Consider the following 17,138-nt stretch of genomic DNA (forward strand, 5'->3'; position numbering starts at 1 on the left):
TTACACTGTGTTTAAATTTCATGATGAACAGGCCAACAGAAATGGCCCAAATTGGCTTAGAAACAGGCCGGGTTCCATTGACTTACATTAAAAGTAAAGTAGGTTTTTTCCTTCTCCTGTAAAGTTACCATTTTGGAGATACAAGGTTTTGTTCCGAAAGCAGCGATATGTACATAAGACACCTAATAGGCTAACCATAACATATTTACATAAACCTACTTATAAATACACATGTATATCATACATAAACAACTAGAAGGATAAGAGGGAATAAAATACAACAACAACAACAACAATAATAATAATAATAATAACAATAACATTTCCACCAAAGAGACCATTTTATTTTCTAGGATAGTCACATATGGATAACACAACCTCTGCCCAAACTAGCACTATTAAGTCGAACCATAGTACATTCTAGGGAGGCAATATATGGATAACATTCTATATAACACTGTTTTAAAGGAAGCGCAGTTTGGAACCAAAGTTTCAGTACAGTTTTCTTTGCTGTGGTCAGTCCTGCCATAAGGAGTCCACACTGATTCAGATTCAAGGACAAAAAGGAATCATCACTGAGAAAGCGGAGTTGGGTTAGATGTAAAGCTCATTCTTAATGATATTGAAATGACTGACAACCTAATGCCAGACATTTTTAAGAATCCAGTTTGGTTTAAACAGGGATGGCGATTTATTTTGCCAACTAAAACTAGTGTGATCACTGTGAAGGGAGTAGGGAGCCATATTATGGGAAAAGGGATGACAACAGCGTTAGCTTGGTGCTAAATAAGACTAGAAATCTCATAGAGGAGCTAATAGAAATTAGCATTGTCATCACAGTTGTGCTTTATGAGAACAAATATTCATAAAGCAAAAGTTTTTGCATTAAACAGTGCTGTTGTAATATATATTTATTGTTATACAACAAAAAGCCAAAGGTTAATGGAACGACTGCAATATACAATGACAGGCAACTGAACATTCTTGTCCTCTTTCAGCAGTGCATAGTTGAGATAACACACTCTAAATGAACTACATTTCTTGATGGATGAATTGTTTGTATTGATAATTATTGTTAATACCTTGAAAATTTGTATATTTCATTATATGTTATGTTGTCCACAATTTTATAAAAGCAATAAGTCACTTGAGGCTGTGCATTACAGTGATTTTATCACAGGTAAAGGGGTTTTACTCCACTTTACGTCATGCCTAATAACACCCTTACCTGTGGTGATTATAAAATTACTATAATACACAGCCTCTCGTGGCTTATTGCTTTAATAAAATAAAGTCAAAGCTAGTAAAATAGTAAAATAGTCCAAGCTAAAGTCACAGATTCCTGGAGTCACCATTTAATGCTCCTGATGCAGAGGCACTAGAGAAGAGCCCATGTGTCGTGTGGTTTGATACACTATCTCTGTCCAGAAGGAAGTCCCACAGTAGATTGTTGACCACCTCCGGCTGATCCTGCTGTACCCAGTGACTGCAGTCCGGGATCGTATGAACGACGACAGGGCCTCTAACGTAAGGCCGTGTCCCACCAGACATTCCTTCTACCAATATGTTGTCTTCTTCTCCCCAAATCAACATACTGGTCACCGCCACGTCCTGATGCTTATACAAAGTGTTACTGCAGCAAAAGGAAAATACATCACATTATAGTGAGTCTGCAAGAGCAAGTACAGGGGGGTGTGACCAACATAGCCTACATCACCGCATTAAAGTTGCAGATTTCCTACATAAAACTAGCTAAGCTAAGTACAGAGATACTCTCATGACTTCTAATGCTTTATATGTCATCATTAAAACACAAACAAACAATATTAACAGGACTTAACTTGATAACATAAACAAATGGTAGCTGTCAGGCTACCTGCTTTACTAAGCACTGCTGAACACTCACAGACACTGTTTTTAGCACAGCTCACTGTGTGCATGGGGGGGTCATTTAATTTAGGCAGCCTCCCTTTGTTTTAACTAGAAATGACACCCTTTGTACAGAGTCTCCTTTTTTGAGGGCAAAAAATTGGACAAACAAGTCAACGTTCAATAGAAAAATGACTTTTTAGGTGATGGTTTGCCAGTAATTACATTTTTGTAGCAGTTTGGTATTTTCCACTTGAACTACAAGCCTTACACTGTGTCAGGTTATTGAGCAATCACAAATAGCCTTGCTTATGTGGTTTTCTGACACTCTATGACATAGTGCTGTGTATAGAAGAAAACAAAAGTATGTTGCTTGGCTAAAAATAGCAGTAGCCATCTTGAAGTCTAAATTTTGTCCATACTTTATTTTTCCTGCTGTTATTATAAATAATCTGCAATGCATAAACTTCAGCAGAACTTGCCATGATGACGGTTGGCCAGGCTTGTCTATTTGGTTTCATCATTAGCGTGTAAAATGCTGTATTCTGTGAACAGCCACTTCATCAATCTACAACACATCCGTTATGTTTCTGAAACCTCTGCATGGCGGTTTAACCTTTGATATTTCCTGTTTAAGGTTATCTTCAAAACATCTACAACATGTTCTAATTTGTACATGAGTAACTTAATACTGGTCAAAGTTATGATTCACAAGGAGTCGACCCACAACAAGTCATTCTCAGCAGCCAACAAGGTCTCAGCATGTGCTGAACTTTTCAAGACTGTTAGTAAAGTATCTCAGGTGGCTCCTCATGAAGCTGCTTGAGAGAATGCTAAGAGCATGTAAAGCTGCATCAAGGCAAAGGGGCTCCTTTGCAGTATCTAAATCAGAAGATAGTTTTGGTGCAAATAAGTGTTTGCGTCATCAGCTGGTATTTGTTTTACTCTGTCAGGGATGCATGTTTTACTTGTTTAATGTGGTCCTTTGAGCTTATTGTAGTAAACTGAACCTGGTGGTTGATATGGCGAAAAGAAGATAAGTACTGTGTGACTTTAAACCCAAATTATTGTACTGGTGCATGAACACTGAAAGGGCTGTGCAATATATTATTTATAGTATTGGTAATGGGAAATATCACCATGGCTTACAATATGTAAATAAACCTTCAAGCAAATTACTACTAACTACTACTGCGCCCACCCTGACAAATTCTTACATGTCCCAGTTGAGTTTTTAGGGTTGTTTTAATGAATCAAGGTATTCACATATTTAAAAATAACAAGTAAATAGTTTTGGTCAACATCACACAAGTCAGATTATCACTTATATAACAAAACCTGGTAACTTCAGAGGAGAGGAAGTGAAAAACATTCTTAAAGGTGCCCTGTCTTTCCATTACATTACTGCACATTATGATATGTCTTGCAATATAACCTCACTGTCATAGCCTCTTATGGCTTCTTACAGTGGTGCCACAGTACTCACTAAAATGGGATTTCTGGGTTTAAAGACTAGGAAAAAACCCTTCTGGTGATGTATCTAGAAGGTGGAACTAAAGTTTGAAAAACTACAAATACTTTGGGTTGGATACCTGGCTGGCTGAATTATTCCTTTAACAAAAAATTGTTGGACAACTAATTGAGGTTATTGCTAGCTGGCATCACAGATTTATTTATCAGCCTCTTGGTCAGTAGCCAGCAGGATTTGTTGACCGCTGATGATGGATGAAAGCAGAAAATGATACAGCAGTTCTGTCAGATGGATGAGGCTGAGGGAGTGCTCCACATAGTGCTGCGCCACAGAACACTACACAGCATAACAAATAACATTAAATGCTAGTTTTAGGTCAGCATGCTCTTTAACTTTGATGCAAGTTACGGTAATGAGATTTCATTCCAAATTCTTTTGGACCATTTCTATTGGTCCATTCATCATGCAATGCTTACACAGTGCAAAAAAGCTGTAAATGGCATACTGTGGGTAAAAATGTTTGAGTTCTGCTATGACAGTGAGGTTATATTGCAAGACATATCAAAATGTGCAGTAATGTCAAAACACAGGGTTTGTTCATATCATGCGGTCCTAATAGATTTAAAAGTGAATGAATAAAAGGAAATGATTGACCTGAGAAGGGAGCGGTAGTAGTTGAGGGAGGCGGTGAGTGCTCCAGGATGGGACAGGCGGTACAGGTAGCCCTCCAGTTGTGCTTCTGTCAGCCTCCTCGCCCTGTTCCTAATCCCCACACGGCCTCCACAGAGCATACTGCGCACCAACTGTAGAGATACCGTTTGTGTGAACACAAACAGCAAAGATGACAGTTAAACATGAAACTCCTTAAAAGGAAATTACAGTAGTCAGACCACCACAACTCCAAAACTGCCCCCATTAACTAAAGCTTTTATCTCTGAGAGAGAGCAGAAAATTAAGCTTCACACTTGATTCAGATCTGAAATCATCCACAGGTGCTTTTGTCCATCCCTTCCACTGTGAGAAGACAACTTGCTATGAGCTATACTTGAAGAGTAGAAAGTGCAACTAACTCCTAAGACTGAAAAAGACTGAAAAACTGAAAGTAAGTAAGTCTCCCAGAGACCGTGGTGGACAGTAACTGAGTAAATGTAATTCATTACTGTACTTAAGTAGTTTTCGTGTATCTGTACTGAAGTTTTTCTATTTTTGACAACTTTTTACTTTCACTCCACTACATTTCAAAGTCTAATATCTTACTTTTTACTCCACTACATCAGGCAAAATCTGCCATTCCTTTTGGCTTATGTGTGTACTTGTTGAGCTTGTTTTGACCTGTTGGACGTACCAACCCAGTGCAAGCACATGGTTCAACATCAGTGCAGCAGCGTAAAATTTTGGGAGAATCTATTCAACATAAACAATTAACTTACCTAACTTTGTGTAAATAGACCACAGTATAGAAATATGTTCACATAAGCAGTCGTCACTGACGCATCTTTTTTCTGAATTTATACAAACACCGTTTCATTTCATAGTAAACTTGTTTTGGCTAGTTTTTGTTTATGAACAGAGCTCCTACAAATCAGTATAGTAAAGGAAACTCATTTGTGATCCTGAGTTTAAAGCAAGTTTTTATTCAACTTAAACTTGCAACTAAGTGTTTTTTTAATTAATCTTTTAGTACTTTTACTTATGATACTTAAGTACATTTAAAGGCAAATACTTTTGTACTTTTACTCAAGTGGAGGTCTAAAGGGAGGAACTTCTACTTTTACTGGAGTAATATTTTACCTTAGGTATCTCTACTTTTACTTAAGTACTTAATTTGTGTACCTCGTCCACCACTGCCCAGAGAGTTTCAAAACGTAAAGGTAAAGTACACTGTAAATACTGAGAAATTTGAAATTATATTCAATTATATTTAGGCTTTTTTGCTGACTGATGCTGAAATTGTTGTACATAATGGCTGTTTTGACTGGAAATTAAGTAAATGAAGGGTGGTCTCTCACTTTTGCACTGCACTGTGGTCAGATGATGGGGGATGAGACACAAATGCATAAAGAAAGTTGTTAATTGTTCATTAAAAAATAAAGTTCTACCTTAAAATCCTCTAAGGAGAGAGCAATCTCAGGCAGGAATGGGAGCTGGAAGAAGCACGCGTGGCCTGAACGCAGGAGCTGAGAGGGCCGTCTCAAAACTGCATCTGTAATATAAGGTACAGTTGGTTCAAGCTTTAGATTTGGACCACTATAAAAAGACTGTTTGTTCTTGTTTTGTATTGTAAATTCATAGAATTCCTGAAACACATCACACTTAAACACATTATCTAAAATACCTTTTGATGATAGCTTGTAAAATGTAAAGGGGAATTTTAGAAAAGCAATCTTTCTAAATTTCTTCACAATTAAACGTAAGTAACTAAATCTGCATAACTTAAGATGTAAACAAAGTCATTCAGAATGATTTGATGTGAAATGGTGCATTGTAGAGAAACTTAACAACTCTGATCTCTTTATTGCAATGGTGATTGGAACCTGATGTCTACTATGCAATATATAGCCATTTTATTTACTCTCCAAAGCCCTCCAAAACCCTAGTTTTTAAATGTGATGTTGACGGTGAGAAAAATAGTGGCAGATCTCAATAAATAAGTTTGCTTTGGCTGCTGTTCTACGCTCTGTATGTACTGCTGCACTATCAAAAATGCTTAGGTCAGGGCACACAAGAGTCCTGCAGGGCTGGTGTCCAGCGTAGTTTAGTGGCTTTCCGGCTTTACTTATTCAACTCATCTGTTAATTGCCAGGTTTATTGGGTGCGTTTGAGCAGAAGAACTATCAAACACTGCTAGACACTGGCCCTCCAGGGCTAGAGTTGTGCACCCCTGGTTTAGGCCAAACTCTTTTAGAACTGCTGTTAACCAATGTCTCAACCGTCTTCTAAGGAGAGCACATATTTGTAACCATTTCAGGTAACAACCTTCTTTGAGGGAGCTTTTAGAGGCATTTAATGCCGTGAATGTCTGGTTACTATCACCACCACTGTGAACAATTCTGACTTTCTCTGGAATGAAAGAATTTTACATTGGACTGTTTGCTTCTTAAGCATTTAATTGTGCAGAGATTTTGAAAAATGGGTGGAATTCCCCTTTAAATTCATATTGTAAATTACTAATATGGCAAAGGGTTCCAAACCCAGTATTGTACATGCATTTCAAGTCATTGTCTTGCTGAAATCTCCACCCAAGGTCAAGCTTAGCCTTCTGAGGCAGAGAGATTTTTGGCTAAATTTTGGCTAAAGATTTTGGCTCTTCTGATATACAGTGGAAGAGTTTGGACTCTGAAGAATATAAAATACTATTTTGGATTCATAAAGTAGTAAAAATAAAAGCCCTCTGTGAGTCAGTGTCCAAATGTTTGACTGATATTGTATATGCAGCTTTTTGCAAAAGCAGTAAGAGAAGAGGTTGTCATTCTTACCCAGCCATGAGGCAGGATGAGGAGCATTCATGATGACCAGACGCTGGACCATGTCCGGCCTCTCCAGGGCAAAGTGCCAAGCAAGCATACCACCCCAGTCATGGCCCACCAGTATACAGCTGGTGTGTCCTATAGAAAAAGATCTAGAGCTATTAGTTCTTAGCCATTTGTATACATGAATAACAGGACTTTTGCAGTACAGCTTTACAGCCCACCAACACTGCATGCTAACACACCGAGACTCAGTAAAAATCTCACCCAGCTCATCAATCGTGTCTCTGATGTCATATAAGAGTTTCTCCAGTGAGTAGTCCTCCAGCTGAGAGGGAGCTTCAGAGTTCCCACAGCCACGCAGATCTAGAGCCACCGTGTGGTAACACCTGCTAAATTCCACCAACTGATAACGCCAAGAGTACCTGAACACAACACTGAGGTATTACAACTCCAGAATTATTGGCACCCTTCATCAAAATGAGCTGAAATCACTATATAAACCACACATGCAGAGTGATGTTTTGGGATGGAATGGTTTAGCTGCACCATTTCCAGTTCTTTGATATTCTTTGGTGTTCTCTTATGGATTGCCCTCTTCAATGCACAACACAGGTTTTTAACTGGGTTCAAATCCAGAGACCGAGAGGGCCAGACTTTATGTTAATTTCTGTGTGGATTTTTATGCATGTTTAGGGTCCAACCAAGGCCAAGTTTCAGTCTTCTGACAGAGGTATGTAGTGGAATTTATTTTGCCATTGATTTTCACAAAAGCTCCTGAACCACTAGCAGCAAAATAGCCCCACTACATTCAGTGATCCACTATTGTATTCGACAGAGGGTATCAGGCACTTGTGTTCACTGTGTGCTGTACCTTCTTTTCAACACATGTGACAAAGGTGTGTGTGACCAAAGCAGTTTTTTATTTTTTTTTAACAACTGTTTATTGGGTTTTACATTATTTGCCATAATATAAAAAATACAAGAATATACAAAAGTACAGAGTCCGGGGTAACAGTAAAACACTTTTTCTTCTTCCAGTGCTGAGTCTGAACAGAGAAGGGACAAAACATAATAGGATGTTCAGTTGTACAGATGAGCACCAAAGCAGTTTTTAATCTCATTCCAGATTCCAGGTTCCAAGTATGAACCTAAGTGAAAGCCCATAGGACACGATTCCACTTATAGCTCCAAGACATTTCACCAAGTTCAGGCACTGCATTTGTATTTGCATTGTGGCCTGCTGTTAGAAAAGGCTTATAATGTGGAAGTCTTTCAAAAAGCTTCTGGTTACAGAGGGGATGTCTGATAGTGGATTTTGATATTTGAAAATCCAAAGATTCAACTAACCTGTGCAGGTCTGAAACTGAGATCTTTGGATTCCTCTTTGCTTTGCCTGTCATCCTCCTCAATGTAAAAGGGGGCAGTATGCTCATCGTCTTCCAGGAAAATATGCAATTGTTCCAGTGCATTTCAAACTTTTTAATTATTAATCTGATTTCAACTGACTACTTCTTTTTTCCCCTTCAATTTCCCAATCTGTGCAGGTTCAGAACCTTATGTCTCAATTGAATTGACAGTGCTTTGCTTTGCTTGGATGACAAAGGGATTTTACATGTGTGTAGCTTCACATTTATACCCCAGGGAAACAGGAAATGGTCATAGATGCAAAGATGCAAATTTCTTTGGTTTTACTCTTGGGGTGCCACTAATTCTGCTCCATATGTCTTTGAAACACTTTTCTTAAAATAAAACAACACCCTTACTAATGGTAGATAAATGGTGAGTAATTTCTCCAAACATTTTAAAGGAACATTTGAATCATTATATGTATTGTTTATTTTATATGGTTATTTGTTGACCATGTGTTTTGAGGGGTGCCAATAATTCTGTTGCTGACTATATAAGAGCCATTCTATGCCTTACAGTCTGGTAGGTCATAGACTTCCATGAAAAACTTCAAGCAAAATATGTTTTATTCATGTAGCCAAGCAAAATCTCAAAGCTATGCTCCAGTTATTTTTATTGTCATCCAGTTCTAAATCACATCCTTATTGTTGACTTTAACTGCTTAGAGAAGGACTGAACTGAGCTGAAACATTAACTTGGTATAATTACAACACAAAGTACAATTTCATTCAAAATCAACTTGCTCTATGTCGATTCTTATAGCGGATTCATTTATTGGAGGATATACTGTCAGTTTTCAGCCAGTTTTCAAAATTATTTGTGCTAAATTTGGTTTAGAAAAGAAATATATTAGGTTAGTACCTCCGGGCGCCTCTGCAAGAGATAAAGTGAATAAGCCATAAACAATTCTGTGATCAGTTCAATGTTCAATGTATAATAATGTTTCATAACTCATGACAAATTATTCCCCTTCAGAATCAAAACACCAGAATTAAACATTTTAATCATGTTAAAAACTTTTTAACCCAATTAAAACCATAGTTACTATATAAAGGACGGGGCAATAGGTCAATGGAGTGTGTTTCAAGAAGTGAAATATGAAAAGAGGATTAACCAGTTTTCTGGGAATCCATGAAGGAAAAGCATGAGGGGCTTTCTGTGGTCTCCTTTTGTCACATAGTGAAACCGCAAGCCTGAGCTCTGAAGAGAGAAGAAAAGAGAACGATCAACCCAGGACACTTTATCACTGTTATTTGAATGAAACGATTTGCTTATGAGATTTCCAGCCTCAAACCACAAGAGGTCAGAACACTGAATGGGAGTTAACCTCAAACCCAGGAAACCATAGGCAGCGATTCTTTTATATATACAGTTCTGTGCTGAGGTTCTACACGCCTGACAATATTAAATTTAAAAAGCTGTTTATCTGGTCTCTAAGTCTTTTATTTACTCTGAAAAAACCTCACTACTATTAAAATAAATGCAAATAGTATTCAAACAATAAGTTTAATGCATGTCAGTGGGTTCATTTAACCATATCTCACCCTGTCCTTGAAGGAGTCCAGTATAAATTGTAATTATCATCCAGTAATTAGTTTGACTAGTCAGAGTTTTGTTATGTTAAATCAGCTGTGTTACTGATGGAATAACAAATCAGTGTGGTGGCTTTGAGCATCCAGGAGAAATATGGAACCAAATTCTTCAAATTAGCTCACAAGACATCAACAGCTTTTTTGAAGTAAAGAAATTCTTTTTTATGGTAGTTATGTCTGTTTATTTGTCTTATTGTAGAAATACAGTGTGTCAGCGTTAAGTAGAGCAGATAGGTCAGTGAGCATAGATGCAAGGAAGTGTTGCTAATAAAGAGCTTGGTGAGCAGGTGCACACACGCGCGCACGCGCACGCACACACACACAGACACACACACACACACCACTTTATTAGGTACACCTTGCTAGTAAAAGGTTGGACCACCTTTTGCCTTCAGAACTGCTTTAATTCTTCACGGCAGACTTTCAACAAGGTGTTGGAAACGTTCCTCAGAGATTTTGGTTGGTTATTTGAGTGACTGTTGCCTTTCTATCATCTGGAACCAGTCTGCCCATTCTCCTCTGACCTCTCACATCAACAAGGCATTTTCGTCCACACAACTGCCACTCACTTGATATTTTCTCTTTTTCGGACCGTGCTCTGTAAACTCTAGAGATGGTTGTGTGTGAAAATCCCAGTAGATCAGCAGTTTCTGAGATACTCAGACCAGCCCGTCTGGCACCAACAACCACGCCACGTTCAAAGTCACTTAAATCACCTTTCTTCCCCATTCTGATGCTCGGTCTGCACTTCAGCAAGTTATCTTAACCACCTCTACATGCCTAAATGCATTTAGCTGCGGCCATGTGATTGGCTGATTAGCTATTTGTGTTAACAAGCAATTGAACAGGTACCTAATAAAGTGGTCAGTGAGTATATCGCTGCTGTCGGAAGAAAACCTCGTATCTCCATTTTTGACGTTTTTCAGTTTTGAATATAATTTGAAAATGCCTGTTGGTCTTTACATTCTGTGTAAATTTCATGATGTTGAAAGTTACTATTTTGGAGATGCAAGGTTTTCTTCTGACAACAGCTCTCTCTCTCTCTCTCTCTCTCTCTCTGTATATATATATATATATATATATATATATATATATATATATATATATATATATATATATATACACACACATATATATATACACATATACACACATATACACATACACACTCACCAGCACATTATATCAGCTCTACTTAATGTAGAGGAGCATGTTGAAGTTTTACAGTTACAGCAGACTGCAGGCCATCTGTTTCTCTGCATACTTTGTTAGTCACCTTTCACACACAAACACACACACACACACACACACACACCGATCAGGTATAACATTATGACCACTTCCTTGTTTCTATGCTCATTGTCCTATTTTTTTAGCTCCACTTATTGTATAGGTGCACTTTGTAGCACTTAATGTAGAGGAGTATGTTGAAGTTCTACAATTACAGACTGTAGTTCATCTGTTTCTCTGTATACTTTATTAATCCCCTTTTACCCTGTTCTTCAGTGGTCAGGACCCTCATGGACCATTACAAAGGAGGTACTATTTGGGTGGTGGATCATTCTCAGCACTGACGTGGTGGTGGTGTGTTAGTGTGTGTTGTGTTGGTGCGAGTGGATCAGACACAGCAGTGCTGCTGGAGTTTTTAAACACCTCAGTGTTACTGCTGGACTATGGTTCGGAGACTGTGGCTCTGTCTAAAAGACAGGAGGCTGAGCTGGAGGTGGCCATGAGGTGAGGTTTGCAAACTGTACATAACGTTTGTATTTATTCTAATATGAATGCTTTTCTGATCAAATAAACTATTACTCCGCAGATAAATAGCTTTTTAAACATAGTTCAATCAGGGGCCTAAAACCTTTGCACAGGAATGTATAGGGACAGCTGCACTTGCCCATAGCAACCACAAGAGGTCCTCAATGTTATGAGGACCTAGTAATGTCTGTGGAAATCACAAAATTGCAAAATCTCTCTAATGAGCACCAACACAGAGACTGAAACAGCTGCCAGACAGGCCTGTTTGTTCTAATGCCATCAGTGCACAAATCTCTTTAGCTGAAGACAAATTAATGACAACTGCTTTGTAGAGAGAGAGTGAAAGAGAGAAGGAGAGAGAGAACAAAACTCATTTTAGACACAAGGGGCATAAGAGTACAAGTTATACTGCTGTGCTTTAACCTTTAACCCACTTTTCAAATCAAGAGCACACAATAACAAAAGAACACGTAGTGAAGCAGCTTGATCGCTTTTCAGCAACAACATGACGCTATTGTGACTTTATCTGCCAGTTTGCATTTGATTAGAGATAAAACAGGTAACAGCCTGTTTAAGGCCTCTTAAAGATTTGTAATGTTTCAACTCAGTCCCCTCACCCTGCCATATAGGTACGCATGTTTGCCCAGTGCGGGGTCCCGGAGACATGCTGGGGGTTGTTGGCGTACAGTCCAATGGAAAGTCCCATATGGGTCCCAAAATCCGTTCCAGATAATCCGGATCAGGACCAGACAGGCCGTGATCGCAGCTGTGCCGTAGACAACGATCCAGTAGAGTAAAGAGAGAAAGCACAAACTTACGCGAGTGGGGAACAAAAGGAGGTGCATCAAATAACGACTCATTATTTTAGTCTTCTATGCCATGACAAAGAAAGCTCTATCCATGCTGACTCTCTCTCTCTCTTGCCTTTCTATGTGCCATAGAAGTTTGCCTCTCGCTGCAGCCTAACTCTGTGTGACTGCTGATCCACAAGGTCATTTTCCTTTCCCAACTGAACACCTGGCTAGAAGTGCAGCAGATGGAAAAATATTAAACCCACCTCCAGTCATGGTTACCAGTTTAAAGGGGAAGCCGACCAATTAAGATGGAAACAAAGTCATTCAGAGTCATTTGATATAAAATCATCCATTTGTGAGAAAATGTCCCGCACAGATTTGTATAGAGCGGTGGGGAATGGAACCAGACATCTGAATCAGTCAATGCGTTTAAAAGCTACCTCATCAAACCTTACTGCGAGAGATGGTTATGAATAAACTGGCTGAAGCCTGAGACATTGATTTATGATAGTTTTGGGAAGGTTTTGGCCTAAAACATATGTAAAAAAAGAGAGGTACACACAAGGTGCTGTATGGCAAAATAGAGACATTTTTTCTCATTTATCACCATTTTAACATTATCAACAAATATAAAAACTCAGAAGACGTGTGGGTTCACTGTTCATATTGGATATTAAATAAAATGGTGATGTAGACATTGTGACCCCTATTACCACCACTGGTAATAAATCAGAGTCAGTCCTTTCACACATTAGACCACTTGGAATGACTTTATGCAGGCATGTTTAAAAAATGGTGAAACTGCCCTTTAACACCCACCCTACCATTCCTCTTATCATTCATTGCTTTGTGCTTTAATCTTTTCTGCTTTTTTTCTAATTTAGTTTAGGCAGTGTAGAACAAAGGACCTAAAATCTTAAAGAAATAGTTTCTATAAAGTACAATCATTTTAAAACGCCAGACAGAGAAATATTTCTTAGCTTAAAGCCTCAGGAAGGTGGAAATGAATTTTGAAAAACTACAAGAGCTCTGAGAGGGATTTTGGGGTGGATACTCAGGGGCGGGCTGTTTGAATTTTCTTCCCAAATGTCTGATCCTTTCAACAGAATTATTCCCTTGACAAAGTGGAAGATTTAACGACAATCTGAGGTTAATGTTATATCTCTGATATCAGCCAGCACCACAAATCTGCAGTATTTATTAGCCTCTAGGTTAGCGGCTAGCAGTCAGGATTGCTTCAGTGATATAGGGATTCCCAATAGTTGTGTGATGTATTTGGCAATGCATACTGGGTATTGTAGTGAAACACTGATGGATGAGAAAAGGAACCTGGTACAAAATCGTACCTTCTGTCAAACTGGAGTGGCTGGGGGATGTACTGCTGCACTACACTATAAGACATAACCTAAAGGAGGATTCCACCAGTTTTTCAAAGTTTCTGAATAATTCAGTCCTTGAGATGTAAACAAAGCCATTCGGAGAGGTTTGATGTGAAGGAGGTTTATTACAAAAAACCTACCAACTCAGATTTCTTTACAGTGGTGGTGACAGGAACCAAACATCAGGCAGCTTCTTCATATTCATTTCACGTAATAACTTTCTGTGAGGGAGCTTTTAGAGATGGACGCCTTGTTCCTGATTCGGCACGTTTCTCTAGAGCGGATCATTTCACATCAAGCCACTATGAATGACGTTGTTTATATCGCAATGATTTAATTATGTAGATTTTTTTTAATCGGTGGCGTTCACCTTTTAACAAATTACACTGATTTAGACCGAATGCCGCTTTAAATCTTCCTTCCTGTTCTTACCACATGGCGTCGCAATGTGGATAGTTTTACCTCAGCCTCGGCGCGATTATGACAGCCCATTTACATTTATGCCGCTTTGCTATTCAGTTTCGAGCTGCACAGTTATTCGAGTTTCTAAGAAATATAATTATCATTTTAGAAAAACATCCCCTGTCAACTGAGTTTACAATGGTAACGCCGGATTTCTGAGCTACGAAGCTGAAGCCTCTTGTTTGAATTCCCCCGTTCCACCTTAAACAGTGTAGCATTAACGTTCTGGCGCCTGAGGCCAGAATGTAACTGAGCCTCCAGAAAGTAACGGCTGCACCGTTTAAGGTGGAACGGGAAAATTCCCGCTGTGAGTCTGTAATTTTTCAGCCAAACATACTTCCCCGGTAGATAAAGAGTCGAAATTCCAAACAGGACACTTTCGTGCATTTGTTTATTGTTAATACGAATATTATAATTCATTTTTATTTACTCTCATGTCAGCGCTGCTCCTTACGCTTCGTGCGTGCAGCACGCGCATGACGTCATCGACGTCTAAGAGCTGTTTGTTCTGGATTCTGGGAGGAAAAAAAGAGAAAGAGCCCGCGCAGGCTTGACAACCGAACAAAATAAGGTAAATAAGCCGCATATCAGTCTGTCGTTTGCCGCGTCTTTGCGTTAAAGACCCCTTAACGATGCCTGCAACCATGTAATGTTCTTATTCTATGAGACTTTGTCGAGTGTCTCAGTCAATATTTTGAGTCATCGTGTCGGCAAGGAGACTGGAGAAGAGGCCTCGGCTATAGAGATGCGGATATAAAAACTATTCTGACACTTCCAGACCGCTCACTGTCGCGCCGTCGGTTGCCTCGGGGTGTTCTGTGATGCGTTTGTATACACAGACGAAGAGGAAACGTAGAGGTTGGCTGTTTGTGGCCGGGTTGTTTTTATTAGCTAGCTTTAGCAGACCCAGGCCATTTGCAGCGGGCGTATACAAGAAAGGCAGATACGTACCTTTCTGTGCGTAGGAGCCGTGTACGCGGAGCAAAAAGCAGGCTGGCGTTACGCAACGCTGGCTCCCCGCAACGCTGTTTGCGTAGGCTTGTGTAAGCAAAGGTGTCGGACCGCGCGAAATCTCACGTGTCTTTCTTCGGGAATGAGGGAACGGGGAGATTCTACGTAGCTTTCTGCAGGAATAATACGCACACTTGCGTATGTTCGGTTTTACATATAGGCAGCGGGCTTAGCGCTTTGTTTCGTTATTTGTGTGACAGTGCAGCGTTAAATACGTGGTGTTTATTGTGGGGTGATGTATGTCTTTGGATTTGTGCATTTGTGCCGTGTCTGACAGGTCAAGAAACGTCAGATTCGTATTCTGCACTTGGCTACGCACGACAACGTAAAGTCGGAGCGTAGCCCGGCTAACATTAGCTATTAGCAGCTTCGGTGCGGGTCGGATAGGTTAGCATAGCACTTTTTCAAGGCAGGAGAGAATACGCAGAGCGACATTCGCCATTTTAATGTCGATTCTTGACGCCTAGTGTCGTTTTTATCGCGACCCGGTTCGCGTTTTTGGAAGCAAGTTCAGAAAAACTAACGGCGAGGCCGCCAAACGCTGCCGAGGCTTCAAAATAAGGAGTCCGAGCTGCGCGGAGTCGCCATTTTGTGCGCTTCTCCCCCGGAGGACTGGATAAACGTTTTCTTTTTAATTGGGGTTTCAGAAAAGACATTGTACGATAACACGCAGCCACACGCTGATTTTACTCGTCCCCGAGGCTGCCTTTTGAGCTCAAAGGTGATTTTGAGAATCATTTGTGTTTTTTTCTGTTCTCAAACTTGCCGGCTTGTTACAGGCTAACCCAGCTAGCATCGTCGAGCTTTCGGTTTGCGGTTAAGCAGCATCTTTCGGCACCGCAGCAGCAGCAGCATCCTTCGTTTTTACCAGCCACCCACTGCTGATGCGCAAATATCCTTATATCAGGATGACAGTGGAGCTTCTAATGTTTCTTAAAGCTTCATCTCCTGTCACGTTTACACTGCGAACCGTTGCTGCTCATCCCACAGCCAACGCTATCAACAAAAAACAATTTCATGTCATCGTAACTATTGCACTTATTTGCTTGCAAACGGGCCCTTAGGTCAGGAGCAGATTCCGTGTGACTGTAGAAGACTGTAAGCTTTTCTACCAAGTTTCCCAATCTCGTGATAATTTATAGTGTTTGTTCTTCAGTGTATGACTGGTAGTTAGCGTTCATGTAGTACCAACGATATTCTGCTTCAGTGTATTAACCCAAAATGCCTGGGTGCAAATATCCAGAGTTGATTTTCATACTTTATTGTTTGGAGGTCTTATATGAGTTTCCTTGTTCTTGTGTTTAGAATCAGGCTGGATTTTGCTACGGTTTAGAGCTCTCTTTAATTTAAAAACTACAAATAAAGTGCAGGACAATAAGTACTTAAAAATAAAAAAATCCCCCTGTTGTACCTCTAGTAGAGCTGTCTGTGGGCTTAGTTTTTCCTTATGTTTCTTTATTTCCTTTCCCCCTGACTATTCTTAAGATCTTCAAAGGCCTGGGTTTAGTCCACATGTGGTGACCACAAGGCAGGCATTTAGGCTTTCTAGGAATGGCTTTAATTCAGTTTTCTGAGAATCGCTGTGATACTGTTTAAAGGTAATCAGTGAAACATGGTGTCTGTTTGCTCATTTGTATTTTTATATAAGAAATGAAAGTGATGGTATGTGTATAATGTCATTGGTGAAATAAGTAGATGTAGATGTGTTTTTAGATAAATGCTCTACATGCTTTAAACTGAGAACAGCAGTACAGGCGGGGTGGCATGGTAGTTTTGTCAGAGAGTGGTGTGGGAATTTTTCCCTTGATCAGCTTGTGTCAACAGAATGAAGAGCCAGGTCTTCCTGACAGATGTTACTGTCAGCTGCTGCAGCCTTCTTTTTCCTAAATATCTGCATGGAGCCACCATGAAACGCTGAATGTGAAGGG

General features: G+C 39.6%; 2 protein-coding genes across 4 annotated transcripts in view; one reads left to right on the top strand and one right to left on the bottom strand.

The window, feature by feature from the left end:
- Positions 1-322: 322 nt before the first annotated feature.
- On the bottom strand, positions 323-12,570 carry LOC108429658 (epoxide hydrolase 3). 2 transcript variants are annotated; one of them, XM_017701563.2, is made up of 7 exons: positions 12,182-12,570; positions 9,332-9,417; positions 7,075-7,232; positions 6,817-6,945; positions 5,440-5,543; positions 3,995-4,143; positions 323-1,633 (listed from the first exon to the last, which is right to left on the bottom strand). In XM_017701563.2, exons 1-7 carry the CDS (start codon positions 12,422-12,424, stop codon positions 1,333-1,335), a joined length of 1,170 nt encoding a protein of 389 aa, XP_017557052.1. In that variant the 5' UTR covers positions 12,425-12,570; the 3' UTR covers positions 323-1,332. The 2 variants fall into 2 exon arrangements, with proteins under 2 accessions (XP_017557052.1, XP_037393225.1); XM_037537328.1 differs by having other exon boundaries at positions 8,158-9,417; positions 12,182-12,242.
- A 2,127-nt stretch (positions 12,571-14,697) lies between these two features.
- Positions 14,698-17,138, top strand: part of brd4 (bromodomain containing 4) — a 53,874-nt gene continuing 51,433 nt past the window's right edge. The window contains exon 1 of one of the 2 annotated variants that reach the window (XM_017701561.2): positions 14,698-14,770. The gene's annotated coding sequence lies outside the window, so the exon portion shown is untranslated. Of the gene's footprint in view, positions 14,771-15,471; positions 15,932-17,138 lie in introns of those variants that run through there. The other variant, XM_037537312.1, reaches the window with a different exon arrangement.

The sequence above is a fragment of the Pygocentrus nattereri genome, chromosome 1 (assembly GCF_015220715.1).
Source record: "Pygocentrus nattereri isolate fPygNat1 chromosome 1, fPygNat1.pri, whole genome shotgun sequence".
In the NCBI taxonomy this organism is placed as follows: domain Eukaryota; kingdom Metazoa; phylum Chordata; class Actinopteri; order Characiformes; family Serrasalmidae; genus Pygocentrus; species Pygocentrus nattereri.